Here is a 17,878-nt window from a genome sequence, read left to right as displayed (position 1 = left end):
CCATCCAGGTAGGATGCCACATTAATGTTGGGATTTTATATTCTATTCTGTTCCCAGTCAGCTGGGAATTTATATTTCTGATACTTTAAAATGCTTACTGCCCTCTCCGGTAGGGGTGGTAAAATATTTTATTTAATCAGATATTATTTCGGGTGTTATATATAGTTTATGAACACACACCCTACTAACTGTGTGTTAGAACAACAGATGATAGAGTGATTCGAGCACTAATCATGCTTAAACAGTTAATTCTGCACATACATGGAATAAATTCACCACAACTTCTGTTCAAAATATAAAAGTTTATTAACAAAAATCATTCAGCTCCAAGTCGAACATATTTCAGTTTAAAACTCTTAAGACTAGGGAGACTTAACTAAACTAAACTACTATGTACAAAGAAGAAGGGGAACATGCTTAAAAATCATATCACAGTTTAAGGTGGATTATGAGTTTACAAGCACAGTTTATCAGGAAGACTGGAATATGATCAAATTAGCTTTCAGTAATTTAAAGAAATCGGAATGTTTTCAGACCAATTCACAATGTATATCCATGAGGTTAAAAACATTATTTGGCCAAACAATGTTTTATTGAATGATTTGCTTAATCAAGAACCAATAACCTTTAGTCAATGATCCTTTACCCTCTTTGAAATAGCTAGCAGCGAATAGACATCAGGATTCCACTAAATGACTCTTGGACATACACTTTGCAGCATACACGTGCGTATCTAGCCATGTCCAGACACAGTGCATATTCTATTTGGTGCTGGTCCTTAAGGTCTCTGAATAGGGTGTGAAAATGGCATATTTGCTGTTCTATGAGCCCTAATGCAAGCCTGGTTATAAGCCCCATAATGAAATGACAGGTTTTCTTCCTTTGATGGTATGCTCATGGTTGGTTTATAAGGAGTGAAGCTGCTGAGCGAAGACGCATCATAGCAACAAGCACTCACTGAAACATCTCATTGTTTATATGGTACGGTGACCAGATGTCCTCTTTTTCCCGGACATATCCTACTTTTCATACCTAAAAAAATGTCCGGGCGGAAATTTCAAAACCTACCGGGATTTTGGTCGACTACAGTGCAACCCAAACCCCGCCCCACATCCCACATATGTGTGAATATGTGTAAATGTGAATTCCAACATATTTTTTTCATTTTGGTCACAAAAAGGTTTGTGCTGAACTAAAGCACAACAAAAGAAATATACTATGTATGATGGTGCTTTGAAATTACCACAGACATAAACAAAAACAGTCAGAAAATACAACAGGCATGTGCAAACAACCTGTAAGAGATTAAAAAAGGTTGACATAATAATAAAGAGGCACATGCAGGTTAAAGGGACAGATTTAAGAACATATGGAAACATACATTTGTCTCGATCCAAAGCGGCAGAGCTTTACAGAAACACCTACCCTGGTGGTGGAAGGGGCCTTTCTTTCCAGATTCCAGATCACGGCAACACATGATCATAACATCAATATCTTCATCTTGATGTTAAGCCACTGTCTGCATATAAATGACGTTGTTGCAACTTCATCCTCTTGCCCGAAATTTGAACATTAAATGTAACATGAAGGGCTTTTAGCTTAAAGGTAAACTTCACTTTAATCATTATGGCTGATTGTGTTGAAAGGTATAAAAGCAGTAAAGACTTTAGTCATGTATGATAAGCAGTCATGTTCAAGCTTAAAGCTGGTAACATCATCCAAAACTTCATATATTGGTGTGTTTCTTTGTCTCATTCTCTTCTGAGATCAATGACGTGTCTCCAGTTGGGTGAGAAGCAATTTGTTTTAGGAGGTTTTCAGATTGAAGCAGTTCCTCGGTCCAAGCCTGACAGACTTCTTCAATTTCCAAGCCTCTTCCTCCATACTCTGGAGGTAAGACGTCTGGTGAGAAGAAGTCACTTAAAGTGTGGTGGAAGTCTGTGCCATGCATATGGACCTGTAAGAGAGAAGAACTTGAGTTTTTATGTAAACCTCAGGGTGCCTCCAAAGTGGATAGTGGGTAGTGTCTCACCCTCTGCTTGATCTTATCTGCCAGAAAGGGACGAATCATAGCAAAGACTGGACGGAAGAACATTGGTTCATTGACCAGATGAATGCCTCTCACCTTTAGAGGAAAGGAGTCCTTAACAAAGGGATACACAATCACATAAATTATTTACTTAGAACTATTGTTTCATTTGTTTTTATCAGAAACCACAAAACAGGTTTAAAATAGAAGGCAACAAGACTTTTGTTCTTTGCCAGTTCTGTCAGCTCACACCAAGTTTTGGCTCTGCTGCAAGCTGACAGGATGACAAAGACTCCTGGACAGGTGCTGAAATTTATTCAGAAAAGGCGATTGAACGAAGATCTTGTTGCTTTCCAGTTTCAACCCGTTTTGTGGTTGTCATGACCCGGATAACTGAAGATTTACACAGGCAAGCAGAAAGGTCAGTGTTGGTCATTTCAGTTGCATGTCATGTTCATACCGAAAGCACAGAGGATATCTTTCTGGCGAGGGAGGGGTTTATCTGCAAGGCATGGCCTAGACTCCACCCTTTCAGGTCAAATATCACCTTTATACCTCGCCTCTGTGTTTCTGTCTCCCTGGAAATGATTTCCGATGTCATCAGACTGACTCTGAACACCTGGAAGGCTGACCAGTCTTTTGGGTTCCATTGCCCTGCAAAAAGAACATATTTTGAATATGAATTGAAACCAAAGGTTGACATAAATGGTCAGCATTTCGTGACATGGCAACTCAAAGGAACTAAACCAAACACAAATGCGCTCCTATTAAACAAATACCAGCACTATTTTTAAGAATACAGGTTCTTCTCAAAATATTAGCATATTGTGATGAATTCCATTATTTTTCATAATGTAATGATAAAACTGGAACATTCATATATTTTAGATGCATTGCACACTAACTGAAATATTTCAGGTCTTTCATTGTCTTAATACGGATGATTTTGGCATACATGAAAACCCAAAATTCCTATCTCACAAAATTAGCATATTTCATCCGACCAATAAAAGAAAAGTGTTCTTAATACAAAAAAGTCAAACTTCAAATAATTATGTACAATTATGCACTCAATACTTGGACTGGAATCCTTTTGCAGAAATGACTGCTTCAATGCGGCGTGGCATGGAGGCAATCAGCCTGTGGCGCTGCTGAGGTGTTATGGAGGCCCAGGATGCTTCAGTAGCGGCCTTAACCTCTTACACCCTCAGGGGGAATAAATACATTTCTACCTGACAAAAACACACAAAAGTAAATCACTTATAGCCTCACAGCTATTAGATTTAAGAAGAAACCTTTGGTACCTCTGTAAAGGTAAGATGTAATAGAATGGTTTTCTGGTGTCAGCACCATTGTAGCTTTGACCCTGCCTGAAATATTAAGGACAAAATACAAAATATTTTGCATTTTTTGAACCTCGCCAAAATTTTCTTTGAAATAAACATTGCAAAACACTACCAAAATATTATTTATAGCACAAAAAAGTAGTACAGACTTTTAAATCTAAATGTTGTGTAAAAATATACCAAATTTGGACTCAATCAGATGAATCATATTTATTTTAGAATGGTATTAGTGAGAAATTTCTTAGGCGGAGAGGCCATTTTGGCACATTTATCCAAAAATGTCACCAAACTGTGCCAAATGTGTTTTTTACATCAATACTGGGGGTTTGTTAAAATTACGAGGTCACGTAGCAGCTGGACCCACCGGTGGGTCCGTAGGGTTCTAGGGGTTAAGCTCATCCAGAGTGTTGGGTCTTGCGTTTCTTAACTTTCTCTTCACAATTCAGGTCAGGAGAGTTGGCTTGCCAATTGAGCACAGTGATACCATGGTCAGTAAACCATTAACCAGTGGTTTTGGCACTGTAAGCAGGGGCCAGGTCATGATGAAAAATGAAATCTTCATCTCCATAAAGCTTTTCAGCAGATGGAAGCATGAAGTGCTCCAAAATCTCCTGATAGCTAGCTGCATTGACCCTGCCCTTGATAAAACACAGTGGACCAACACCAGCTGGACTTCTGGCATTTTGGCATTTCCTTCTCCCCAGTCTTCCTCCAGACTCTGGCACCTTGATTTCCAAATGACATGCAAAACTGAGCAACAGTCCAGTGCTGCTTCTCTGTAGCCTAGGTCAAGCATCTCTGCCGCTGTTTCTGGTTCAAAAGTGGCTTGACCTGGGGAATGCGGCACCTGTAGCCCATTGGAATTGGCCCTTCTCCACAATCTTCCTCAGGGTCTGGTCACCTCTTCTCATTGTGCAGCATTTTCTGCCACACTTTTTCCTTCCCACAGACTTCCCACTGCGGTGCCTTGATACAGCGCTCTGGGAACACCCTAATCGTTCAGAAATATCTTTCTGTCTCATACCCTCTTGCTTGAGGGTGTCAGTGATGGCCTTCTGGACAGCAGCCAGGTCTGCAGTCTTACCCATGATTGGGGTTTTGAGTGATGAACCTAGGCTGGGAGTTTTAAAGGCCTCAGGAATCTTTTGCAGGTGTTTAGAGTTCATTTGTTGATTCAGATGATTAGGTGCATAGCTTGTTTACAGACATTTGTCATGATATGTTAATTTTGTGAGATAGGAATTTTGGGTTTAGGTGTGAGTGTGTGTGAATGGTTGTTTGTCCTGGACTGGTGACCTGTCCAAGGAGTACCCTCTCACCCATTGACTGCTGGAGATAGGCACCAGCACCCCACGCGACCCCACTCGGGAAAATTGTGTCAGATAATGGATGGATGGATGGATGGATGGATGGATGGATGGATGGATGGATGGATGGATGGATGGATGGATGGATGGATGGATGGATGGATGGATGGATGGGTGGATGGAAGGATGGATGGAATTTTGGGTTTTCATGAGCTGTATGCCAAACTCATCCATATTAAGACAATAAAAGACCTGAAATATTTCAGTTAGTGTGCAATGAATCTAAAATATATGACTGTTTAAGTTTTATCATTACTTTATGGAAAATAATTAACTTTATCATAATAAACTAATATTTTGAGAAGAACCTGAATACCTACTGAGAAAACAAAGCAACACTGAATGGTTCCGGCTGAGATGTGGGTTGGCACTTGCTTCACTAGGTAGCCTGAAACAAACAAACATTGCTAGACTGTTCCTATATCAGCAGGTAGAGGGGACTCTGGAAGTTGGTAACAAATACTACATCCTCTTAATGATTTCCTCTTTGGAGACAGGGTATGCTTTAACTTGCCATCTGAGATTCTTTAGTATCACACCGCTCCCACAAATGTTTATTTAGGAGAAGAGGACCTGCCTAGTAGAGGACAAATCTCAACCTGGCACAGGCAGCCTAGGAGACATTAACTCGATCCAAATACCTAAAATCGCTAAGGAGCAATGGCCTAAGTGTGTGGGTTGTTGCCATAATTAGTGCTATCCAGTTAGCAATAAGAAAGTAGCTAGAACCAGGAAGCAGGATGCTACCCAGCACCAATTCATTTAGCATAGATGTTGACCCTGATGTTCCCAACTAGTGCTTGGAGCTATACCATTACCCACAATCCTTTGTGTGACATTTTTGCACACCTATGTCAAGAAGTTGGACTCAAATACAACATTTTGTGATGCGGACTCTGTACAACACATGCTAACATACATCTTCCTACGTCTAAGCGTTTACGTCTTCATATGTCTTCATCCCTTAAAGGGGAACGCAGTTTTTTTTTTACATTGGGCCCTTGATTTTACGTTATTACACCATGTTCTACTCACCCATATGAGTTTTGTGTCATTTGGAGCTGTTCTGAAGATATTCCGTTAGGTTATATCCAAGTAACGTCTTCCTATGGGCAACGCATTGAAGGCACAAACTAAACTGTTCATAATTTATTCTTTATGGTACGCCAGCATTCAGAACATGGAGGTGAATCACTGTCCCCCAGACATTTGTGGTTATATTTTTTATATTCTTATATATTTTTTAAACAAAGCAGGGCATGTATGACTTCATCCGCGCGCGCCGGCTACCGTTCATTCATCCTGTCCGCTGAACTGCTGCTAGTTTTGCTCACATGCCTGGAAGATGTCTAGAGCTACTACCACAGATGATCTCGCTCTCCAAATGGAATTGAACGATTCAGATTAAGCAGTGGGTAGCACTGCTGCCTTGCAGCAGTGCACTGCTGCTACCCACTGCTGCATGGAGTTTGCATGTTGTCCCTGAGCATGCGTGGGTTCTCTCTGGGTACTCCGGCTTCCTCCCACAGTCCAAAACATGACTGTTAGGTTAATTGGCTTCTCTAGATTCTCCTTAGGTGTGGGTGTGTGTGAATGGTTGTATGTCCTGTTTGTCTCTGGCGACCTGTCCAGGGTGTACCCCTCTTGCCCGTTGACAGCTGGAGATAGGCACCAGCACCCCTCGCGACCCCAATTGGGACAAGTGTGTCGGATGAATAGATGGAATTTTGGGTTTTCATGAGCTGGAAGTTTTAATTACTGTTTTTGATTTGGTTACAAACTACTGTAGACTTCAGTTGATGTAAGTCTGCCAGTCTAATGCTGATACGTAATGAAAGGATGGTCTTGATTGGCTTTGAACAATCCTAATGTGGCCTTGGTTCCTTTTGCCAGTTTCCCTTGAATCTTGCTCTTGCATTGGACACAAGGTTTCTATAACAAGATGCCTTTTAATGTTTGTATCCAACACTTACAGCCCAAATAATATAGCATAGCATCATTCATGTTGCTTTTTCCTTACAGCATGGATTGAGAAAAGACATAAAACAGGCAGCTGGCAGATTTCAGCTAGAGTAGAAATTATCCTTGCAGCTACTTCAAAAGAAACACAATGGGGACTATTCGTTGTGCAACCACTAAATAGATTTTTTAAAGAGCTAAATGAATGTTGAGCCATGAACCATGATATTCATTTACGACATGGAGCATGTCCATGCAGATATTAACCTTGATCACTGATGTAGGAGGATGCAGGCTTGCTCTGCTGCTAGACTCTCTTCTCCAATTTCTAGAAACTCCTCTCTAAAATGACTCTTTCACACTGGCAGAAAAACAGGGTTAACCCCGGAAACAAATGTCAACATAATCGTAACGGGCCTTAAAAAACCTGTATCTGTCGATGTTGACAGATGTTAGACAAACACATCACACACATAGCTATACAAACCAATTCTGTAGATGAGTACCCTGCTTCCAGCAGGATCCCGGTGTGGGAGAACAGCATGGTAGGATGCTTTAAGGAGGCCAGACACTGATAAAGGACACAGGCATGTGCTGATCTCTGGACTCACTCTCCTCCACTGCAGGTAGTTCAGCAACAGCTGGAAACAAAAGTCATAGAGTTCTTAGAGAAACACATAAAAATGTTCCACATTATAGGCCTGGTTTACAAGTTTGCTCAAATAACAACCTACAAAATGAATAGCAAAAGCAAAGGTGATCTGCTGAATAGGTTTAAATTGCTTTGGGTCTTTGACATGAGTGTAATAGCAGGCCCAGTCTTCTGTAAATGGGCTGATCGGTAAAACAAACAAAAAAAAGATGGAGGAGGATATGCAAATGTACCTCCTTAGAACCCTCCATAGACCAGAAGTCAGCAGAAATCCAGCAGCTATATATTTGGGCTGCTGGGTCACATAAGGACAACTTTCCAGCTTAATTAATTCTCTATTGTCCCAGTCAACAGCATTTGTTTGGTCAACCTCTCTCTGCTTGTTCTCATCACAGTAGCTTCATCTGCTGTGTTCCTATTTGGCTGTGACTTTATTATGGAGAGAAAAATCAGCTGTGCTGCTGCCATGAACATCTTTGTTTATAGATGTTCAAGCTTGGCCTGTCTTTCAGTGTAGGCCTGTTTCTCTGACTGTGACTAACTGGATGTGCTCTCTTTCATCCTCTGACATGGGATACAGGGCTCGACTGCCTGGCTGCGTGTTTTCACCTGTGGAGCTAATTGACAGTTGCCTTTTGTATCTCTGCTTCTTTTTCTGTCTGCTTTTGCCTCCTTGAACCCCAGTCGGCCTCAGCAGATGGCGGCTCACACTGAGTCAACTTTGCAGAGGACCTCTCACCTTGCAGAGCTTTTTTTTTATTTTTTTCAGTGTCCATGGACATGAAACACCACTTGTTTAATATGGAAGTTATTTCCGCCTGCACGCTGCTGCGCCTCAGAACTTCCCTACCGGTTCTTTACCTGGGAGCAAGTTATTTACTACTCTTAACTCAAACTGGGTAAAACCATATAAAAAAGGACTATAAAACAGGAGTGAAAAAGTAACAGCATTTATTCCAGATCAGGTCGTTACAGGACAGAGAAATGGCTTGGAGTCGGCACAGCTGTGGGCTCAAAAAACGTCAGCAAGCGTCCGGCAAAGATTGAGCAAAGATTGAGCCACAAACAAGGTCATCTCCTCCTTCTTATACCTCATGAGTCCATGTTTTGCATCAGGTGGATGCTTAACTGTCCGTATCAGAAACTGACACACCATCCATGCCTTCATGCACGTTGCTTCTTTACCCCAGGATTACACATTGCTCTCCTTTATCAGTCCGGCTCCAAGATTTGCCCATATCCTGTGTATTTTTAAAGACACGAAAGCTGTCCTGATTAGATGGCCTCCATACACACAGTGTCATACACCATGTGAAGGAAGGCCTTCTATTCTGTCTAATCTGGCTAACAAAGTAACAATGCACATGATGTATAAAGAATAAACCTAACAGAGCTTTGTTGCTGGCCAACATGTGTGCCAGCTTTGCACACGGTGCACTCAGTCTCTCAGTTGACGCGACTGGGATGGTACATGCAAAAACTTTTTTTTGCAGTTTATCCTTGAAGCTACACTTTCATTTCCGCTTCTTCTGTCCGATGCTGGTTGCTGAACTTGTCACTAGCAAATCCGTCCCCGAAGCATGATCCTTACCATCATCTTATTTTTACATGTTCAAGCAGATATACATCAGGGTTTCAATAAATAATGTCATTATGGTACCAACATTTTTTTTCTCCAATATATCTTACTAAATGTTCTCGTTTTTAATACAACAAAGATTACAAACTTAACCTTGTAACATGTTTTTTATACACACATTCACTCATTCATTCACCATTCAAACCTGCACCTGTCTAGTTCCAAAAATATACAATGCCCTTTAGATTAAAGCTGCAGTCTGTAACATTGAGGAGAGAGCAGACTTCGACTGAAAATTTGAAGAAAAACAGGTTTCACGCCACTCCCCCACCCTCTCTGCTTCACTCATGCCCCACCTCCAAGCTCCACCCCTCTCACAGCATCTGCGTGGCTACCGCATGCGACCAGAAGGGGGGGGGGGGGGGGGGGGGATTCAGCGTGTGTGAGCTGTGATTGACACTCCATCAGACGCTCCTCTGGCTGTGATTGGTTGTTTTCACTCGTCCCGAATTATTCTTTCCAGATTGAAATACAGGCAGTAGGCGGTACCAATTGAAGCAGTTTTTTTCACAGGTTACATATCACATGTACTGCTGTCTGGGCATAGGGACAGTTTTAGCCAATATGACAAAAAAGTGATTTTTAAAAACTTACAGACTTCAGCTTTAAGGCAGAGACAGAAAAAGAAAAAAGGGAGTAAACTGCCATCAGTGAGCTCCAGTTTCAGTCTCTGTAATCCTCATATATTGGCTCCCATAGAACCCATAGATTCTCAAAGCTCCTTTGTTTGCCCTTTGCGATGTGTGTTAGTTTTTCCAGTCCAAGCGAGCTTGCAACCTCCTTCTCCAGAGTCCCATGGAGGGGGCTTCCATGCTCCTCCAGCATAGTGCAACAGATCTTCCGGCTTGAAGAAGTCCATAGTCTATCAATGTAGTTATCTTCTGTGATTGTTTAAATTCTATTGGATATATTCCTACATATTTTAACCTCTAATGGGAATTTTACTTTAAGCAATTCAGATAGACACCTAATAACATCCTTCCAAAACTTCTGGACTTTAGGACATTCCCACAAATAATGGATAAGAGTTCCTTTTTCAGATAAACATTTAGTGCAAGTATCTGGAAAATCACTGGACATATGATGAAGCATAACTGGTGTTATATAGGTTCTCATAAGCCATTTATATTGCAGAAGTTTAAATCATGTATTTATCGTTTCTTTTTGTGCTTTTAAACATGCCTGATTCCAGTCTTCTTCATCTATGTCTTCGAAAGCGTCTCTTCTCCAAACGTCTAACTTATCAATTGCTGAATCCTTAGAGAAAAGCATCAACAGGTTGTAGAAAACTGAAAGAAAACCTTTTCCTTTTAAATCCCCAACACACACTTCTTCTATTTTTGTTAGAATGTCAACTATTCATTTCAGTTTTGAAGTCATATAGTTTTTCAATTGCAACTATTTAAAAAAATGTTTTGGGGGTATTAAATACTTTTTACATACCTGATCAAAAGTAAGCAACCTGCCATCATCATATAGATCTTTAATTTTCTGAATGCCTTTGGTTTCCATAGTTTAAATCCTCCATCATTTTTCCCTGGAGTGAACTTTTCAAAACCCCATATAGGGGCAAATTGTGATATCTCTGGAAGGTCGCCTACATGTTTATGTGCTGAATGCCAAATTATAATTGTATTTCTTAAGAAAGGATTCTTTTCGGGGGGGTTTTTGTGTCCTTATATCCGAAGAATATAGAAAGGCGCTTAAGGGAAAATCTGGAGCAGATTGCTGTTCGATGTCTACCCAAGCTGGAGGCGTCCTCAGATTAAAGTAATGAGTAACTGATGTTAGTTGGGCGGCCATATAATACCATCTGAGATTCAAGACTTGAAGTCCACCTCTTTCATAAGGCTGAAAGAGTAGCCTTAAATGGAGCCTTGATTTTCTATTACTACAAATAAATTAGTTAAACAGCTTGTCCAAAGTGTCATAAAATGAATCAGACAGTGGAAGTGTTTGAAAATAGTACAAAAATTGGGGCAGAATAGTCATTTTTGATAAATGTATTCGTCCTATCATGGATATAGGCAGATTTCACCATCGATTTAGCATTTCTGTGACTTTTTCCACAAGGGGATAATAATTAACTGCACTTATTTCATTGAGGGATGGCGTGATCTTAATGCCTAAGTATGTAAAACCTTTTGCAGTCGTTTTAAATGGGGTAACCACACTAGGACTTCTCCTTTCTTCTTCATTAAGAAACATTAAATCTGATTTAGGATTATTACCGTATTTTCACGACCATGAGACGCACCGTACTTAAAGGCGCAGTCTCAGTTATGTGTGCCATTACTGTATTTAACACACACATAAGGCGCACCGGATTATAGGGCGCAGGCTTTATATACCGGTACATGTCCTCTACTACGTTTAAATACCTCTATTGCGTATTTAAAAATAGAGCGGGAGCAAAACTGAGTATGATTGTGCTTTATTCATGTATTTATTACAAAGTATTAATCAAACCTGGGAGCTGGCCGTGAGACAGACACATCGCTGATGACACAGAGTGCTGTGATCACTCCTCTGAAACAGTTTATTGACGCATAAATTAACTTAAAATGCAGAAATCTGCCGGCAGAATATGTTCGCTTTTATCATCCTTGTGCCTGCAGTTTAGATTATTTAGATGAAAAACACCTACCAGCTGCCGCGGTGAACCGCAAGGAGGCGACCCGGCCAGAAGCTGCTGTTGAATGGGATTCCTACTGACAGCGCACCGCTGGTATGTGGGGGTCTGAGCGGCTCCGACAGAAATAATATTAGAAGGCAGGATGGTAATCTGGATGAACTGACTGCAATGATTAAGTTTTCAGGTGGACTTTCTCACTTAAAAACATATTAAAACTACTTTATTCCCACTGATAACAGCAAATATAGCTGCAAGGCAAAAAAAGAATAGAGTAGCTCCGCCCAACGCGCGTCAGACACACTTTTGCACCGCGCAGCCAGAGCAGCAAAGCTGCTTCAGTCGCGCGTCAGAAATAACTGGTACAAGCAGCAAAAATCAAGCAGCAGACGCGATTTTGCTGTTCTTGCTGCATCCGGTGTGAAAGCAGCATTACTTTGAACGGCCGGTTCACACCGATGTCGAGCGGTTGAACTTCCTTAGTCAGACCTCCCGGAATAACAGCAAGCACAGCGTTCATTTGTTTCACCATGTTTTTCACATCGGCTGTGAGATGGGCACGCATGGAGTCACAGATTAACAGCGATGGTGATGTTTGGAAAAAAGCCACCTGGTCTCCTTACATTCACCTGCCTCAGCCACTCTTTCATCATCTCCTCAATGAGGAGATGAGCAGTTCTGCATAAAGCACATACCTGTTCTTTTATACACAATCCATGCCCACACTTCTCCCTTTAACGATCTCATGGTGGTCTCAAAAGTCCGCAGTAACAACACATGTAAGGCGCACCGCACTATAGGGCGCACAGCACATTTTGAGGGAAAAAAAGACGTTTACGTGCGCCTTATAGTCGCGAAAATACGGTAATTTTATATCCTGAAAATTCACCGAATTCTTTTATTAGATCTAATAAATTGGGAATACTGATCTTTAAATTACTGATGAAAAATATGATGTCATCCGCAAACAGGGAAATGACATGATCCCTTCCTCCAATTCTAATACCTGATATTCCTGTATTCGCTCCAACAGCCATCGCCAGAGGTTCTATTGCCAGTACATAAAGAAATGGTGACAGTCCATATTTGGGGAGCACTTTAAACAGATAAGTCCACTCTATACTGTCAAAAGCTTGATGTGCGTCCAATGATAACCTCGCTGTGTCTTTGCAATTATGTTTTTCAGGTAATACATTAAGAACCCGTCTTATATTATGGTAAAATTCTATTGGAAGTCCATCAGGACCTGGCGTTTTACCACTATTCATGCTGCCTATTGCTTCAGATAGATCTTTTATTTTTAAAGGACTATTAAGAGTTGTTTTCTCCTCCTCTGAAATGGTTTTGAATTTTAATTGATTAAGAAATGCGGCTTGAGTTTCTTCATTTCCACAATTTTCAGATTTATACAAGGTTTTGTAGAATTCTCTAAAATGTTAATTTATTTCTGAAGGGTCTGTTGTTAAAACGCCCTATATGGATTTGATGCTGTTAGTTGCTCTTTCTGCTTGCATCTGTTTTATCCTCCAAGCCAATAATTTACTTGCCTTTTCTCCTTGATCATAGAATGCTTGTTTCGTCCACATTAAGCTTTTCTCCACTCTCTCTGTTGTTAATGTCTCATATCTGGTTCTTAAAACATTCAGTTTGTGTAATTTTGTATGATCATTACTCTGATAAATTTCTGTTTCGCTGGATTTAATCTGTTCCTCTAATGATTTTAATTCTTGGTTATATTATTTATTTTTATTGCTGCTATAGCTGATAATTTCTGCTCTGATGTAAGCTTTAAAAGCTTCCCTTCTAATACTAGCTGTTGTTTCATCATTATTCAATTAAAAATATTTGTCAATGCAAGTTTCTATAAATGTAACACATTTTGAGTCTTTTAGCAAAGATGTCTGCATCGTTTCACTCCTTGATCAATCCTATTTACTTTCATTTCCAGGGACACTGCAGCATGGTCACTGAGTACAATACGATCATACCAGCAGTTCTCCACGTGAGGCAATAACTCCACAGAGATAAGAAAATAATCAATAAGCGAATGGGATTGAAGTATGCTTGAGTAACATGAAAATCCCCTGTTGCTTGGGTTCCTTGTTCTCCATATTTCATTAATTCTTAAATGTTCTATATAATTAAGGAGTATTTTCCTGGTTTGTGAATGACGGGTATCACTTTGAGTAGATTTATCCAGACTTGGGTTCAGGGTGCACTTAAAGTCACCTCCTATAATATAAAGTCCCTCCAGGGTTGACAAGGTTAAGAATAAATTTTCATAAAAGGATGGATAATCATTGTTAGGTCCATAAATATTTATCAAATTTAGTTTTAATGTTGAAATATGTCCCTGCACAATTATATATCTCCCATAGGGGTCTTTGATTGGCTTTATAGTTTGAAATGGTTTTGACTTTTGCACAAGAATAATAACTCCTCTGGCATGTCTGGTAAACAACGAGTGATATACCTGATCCTACTGTCTTTTGGTTATACGATGTATTTCTGTCTCAATCAAATGAGATTCTTGTAGAAAAATGATTCTAGATTTCAAATATTTGAATCGGTCTAATACTTGTTTCAATTTAGTTAGCTTTCGTAAATTCCTTTTCCGGGACCTTTAAAAAGTGAATCAGAATTGCTCTGCCTTGGTTTGGTTTCCCAGAGGCCGGTGTGCCGTGTACCTGTTCCAATGTGAATGACTTATCCGGTGCCAGATCCTGCCATTTCGGTAGCATGTTGCTAATTAAGTCGAAAAAGGGATTTTCCTCCCTCTGCTTTATTAGGATGACAATGCACCAATACACACAGTGAGACTGGTGAAAGATTGGTTTGATGAACATGAAAGAGAAGTTGAACATCTCCCATGGCCTGCACTGTCACCAGATCTAAATATAACTGAGCCACTTTGGGGTGTTTTGGAGCGAGTCAGGAAACATTTTCCTCCACCAGCATCACGTCGTGACCTGGCCACTATCCTGCAAGAAGAATGGCTTAAAATCCCTCTGACCGCTGTGTGTGTATATGTCATTCCCAAGACGAATTGATGCTGTATTGGCCGCAAAAGGAGGCCCTACATCATACCAATAAATTATTGGGGCCTAAAACCAGGCGTTTCATTTTCATTGTCCAACCCCTGTATATCCATATCTATATCTCTCCCTCTCTCTCTGTCTCTTGCTCTATGTGTGTATACACAAATTCACTAAAGAAAGCTCATTTTAAACACATACCATTTAATTTCTCCTTGGTTTGTAGATAAGCTTGGCACATGCTTTCTACTTTGGCTGCATTTTTTATACACACATATAAACACTTGGAAGTCCTGTCTGTTTTAGTTATTTTCTATTTCTTTTTTTTTTGTGTCAAATCAATACATTTAAAACATTATGCACTTAAATGACTGACCTGAAACTACCAACCATACATTAGGATAATATTAATGTTGCATATATCAGAAAAAAATCAACTGATCAAATGCTGTCTCTAGTGTCAATTTATTTCAAACTGTATCCTTTAATAAAATGCAACTCTAGGGAATCTTAAAAGGAAATGTTCTGCATTCAGGTACAGCACATTGCTATATACTTTGTATAACAATCAAAACAAACAAAACATTTCTAACAAAGCTGGACAGTCTTGAAAAGGGACCTAGATCTTTTAAGTTTTTAATAATAAAATGTTACATTGTTATTATTTCCTTATTAAAGAAATGAAATTGCAGCAAACTGTAACTGCAGTAAAACCCAACACAGATCTTGTAAAAAAAAAAAAAAAAACAGATAAACATTTCTAAATAAATGAAAATAGGAAAAGCTTCTTGTGTTCTGTGTTAAAGTTAGACTATGTGTGTCACAACTGCAGAGCTCTGATCCACTTGGCTGAGCTTTAGTCTCTGAGGCTCGCTTGTTTGGGTTTATTCTCTGTTCACGCTTAGAAACATTCTGTCTCTAAACATAAGTGCCAAAACAAACAGTAAAGGCTTGTCTTTAAAGAAAATATAACAAGAAGACAATAAAGTCAAATAAATCCAGATTTCATGCTTTTAAGAGAGGCTGTTTGTTTTTGCCTTCTATGTTTGACAAGATTTTATTAATTAGTTCAGAAAAGTTTTTAGTATAAAATACCAACCCAAAGAAATGTAAGACTGTTTGGCATCTTTGTTGAACCGCAGACATTATTCATGGACTCAGTCCTCATTGTTCATTATCTATTTTTTATGTGAATCTGATTTGCTGTTTTAGGGCAACTTACTATATCGTTTCTGCTGTTCTCACCTATGGTAACTTTCAAGAAATCTTTTTCTCCAGAGATCTTATTTAAAAAATTTTCTTGCACTTGAATTATTAGATTTGAATCTTTTCTCTATTTTATTTATTTTTTTACTTTTTTCTTCAAAATAGCAGACAAAGTAAGATTTATTTTCTCTATATTGTGATTAAAAATAAGATTAGACAGTTATCCTTTGATCAAGAAATCTTTAAACCAAATGTTTTTCTTTACTTTTACATGATTCAGTTTTAGGATAACTTCTGTTAAGCATGTAAAACGATGCCTAGACCACAGATTCCCCCTGGGGGGCTGCAAAATGATTTGATAGTCATGTTGATGTAATCCCTAAAGTAAATAGAGGGCTGAAAAATATGAAATACATAAATGGAAATGTCCCATGAAATAAGTAGAAAGAAAATAGCAACAGCAGATTATAGGGGATTATAGAGCTAAGCTGAGTCAAAAAGAACAAGTAACTAAAGGCTTCCTGGAAATGTAATGTAATAATATAGAATATTTGACTTTGAAAGGTAGTGAAAGGTATAAGTTATAAAAAATAAAAAAAACATAGAACACAAAAAATAATCAAGTAAAGTAATGCTACTAAAAAAATAAACACAAAAGTGCAGTAATCTTGTAGATGTACTGTTTTCCTTTCACATGTTGGTGACATAGAGGTGCTTTACCTTGAGGGAGAGCTGCAGGTCGAAGTCCCTGGCGCGCAGGAACCTGATGAGGAAGCAGTCGGAGAAGCTTCCCACAGAGGACCGGTCATCGGCCTCCTCTGCTGCCCGCCTCAGGCTCACCACGTACGGCCTCAGCTGCTCGGAGTCATCCGGAAGCTCATTGAGCTGTGATCCGTTCATTTCGCGCTCAGGATGGGATCCTGCTGCTGCTGCTTCTCCCCTAAATGTGCCAAAGTCCGGACAGGGGCGGCATCAGGGGAGGGGTGCGGGGCGGGATTGTATGGCACCATGTTTTTTTAAGGAATACATGTTTTGGTTTCATGTCATCATCACACTCTGACATCTTTGCTCTTTTTGCTGAAGTCCTCACAGGCAGAAATGACTTTAAGGAGTTTTTTTTTCATGGTTGATGATCATCAGTCCTATGCAAGAGGATTAGGGCCACTGGAAAAAAAAAAAAAGGTTAGCTGATTTTTACATTTTATTTCAGTTTAGTATGGGAGAAAAGTCACAAGTCTGACTTTTTTTCTTGTAATCCCGACTTTAATCTCAGAATTCTTACTTTAATCTCAAAATTCTGAATTTTTCTTAATGTCAGAATTCTGAGATTAAAGTCAGAATTAGTCAGAATTCTGACTTTTTCCCATACTAAACTGAAATAAAATAAAATAAAAATTTTTCCAGTGGCCCTAATCCTCTTCCTTATCAGTCAGCTGAAAACCTGCATCTTACACACAGAGAACTAGGCCTGCTATTAAAATGCTACATCATGTTTTCTTTTATCCTTTTTTAAATAAATGATAGTGTTATAAAGTTTAGCCACAAAACAAAAATGACGGGACTTGTTTTGCTTTTTGTTTTTCTTTCAGATTTTGGAGAAACAACCATCTGAATATCACTTTTAATAATAATAAAAAAAAATTTGTCACATCTCAATTATTGTGAGGATTTATCTTCATCGTGATATTAAGGTATAATGGGTATCACTGTTTTAATTTATTGTGTATCACAACAAAACAACAACCAAGTTTGGTGAATCTGGAAAGAGGCCAAATTTAAATGCACTTCCGATCAACATCTCAATTGCAGGACTTAATCATTTGAGTGCGCTGATTTTTGGTTAGTATAAAGGTTTGTGTCTCTCAAACGCTTCCAGAACATAGCTCAGCACCGCCCCCTGCTGGATAATTGTGAACAGTGACCATCAACCATTTAATTTACATCTTTGTGAAGGAAATCAGTAGCTATATGTACACAGAGGTGGGTGTAAGCTAATTATATTTAACTGAGCAC

The 17,878-nt window shown here is 39.3% G+C and overlaps 1 protein-coding gene across 2 annotated transcripts; it reads right to left on the bottom strand.

Annotated features, from left to right (window-relative positions):
* Nucleotides 1–881: 881 nt before the first annotated feature.
* On the bottom strand, nt 882–16,811 carry ttpa (tocopherol (alpha) transfer protein). Of its 2 annotated transcripts, none has more exons than XM_038303022.1 (5): nt 16,586–16,811; nt 7,189–7,342; nt 2,490–2,683; nt 2,033–2,125; nt 882–1,957 (listed from the first exon to the last, which is right to left on the bottom strand). In XM_038303022.1, exons 1-5 carry the CDS (start codon nt 16,763–16,765, stop codon nt 1,727–1,729), a joined length of 852 nt encoding a protein of 283 aa, XP_038158950.1. In that variant the 5' UTR covers nt 16,766–16,811; the 3' UTR covers nt 882–1,726. The 2 variants fall into 2 exon arrangements, with proteins under 2 accessions (XP_038158950.1, XP_038158949.1); XM_038303021.1 differs by having other exon boundaries at nt 2,033–2,143; nt 16,586–16,810.
* Nucleotides 16,812–17,878: the final 1,067 nt, after the last annotated feature.

Source organism: Cyprinodon tularosa, unplaced genomic scaffold (genome assembly GCF_016077235.1).
Source record: "Cyprinodon tularosa strain WSP-4 unplaced genomic scaffold, ASM1607723v1 ctg501, whole genome shotgun sequence".
Taxonomy (NCBI): domain Eukaryota; kingdom Metazoa; phylum Chordata; class Actinopteri; order Cyprinodontiformes; family Cyprinodontidae; genus Cyprinodon; species Cyprinodon tularosa.
Note: the sequence above shows the minus strand (reverse complement) of the source record. Positions and strands in the feature narration are given on the sequence as shown.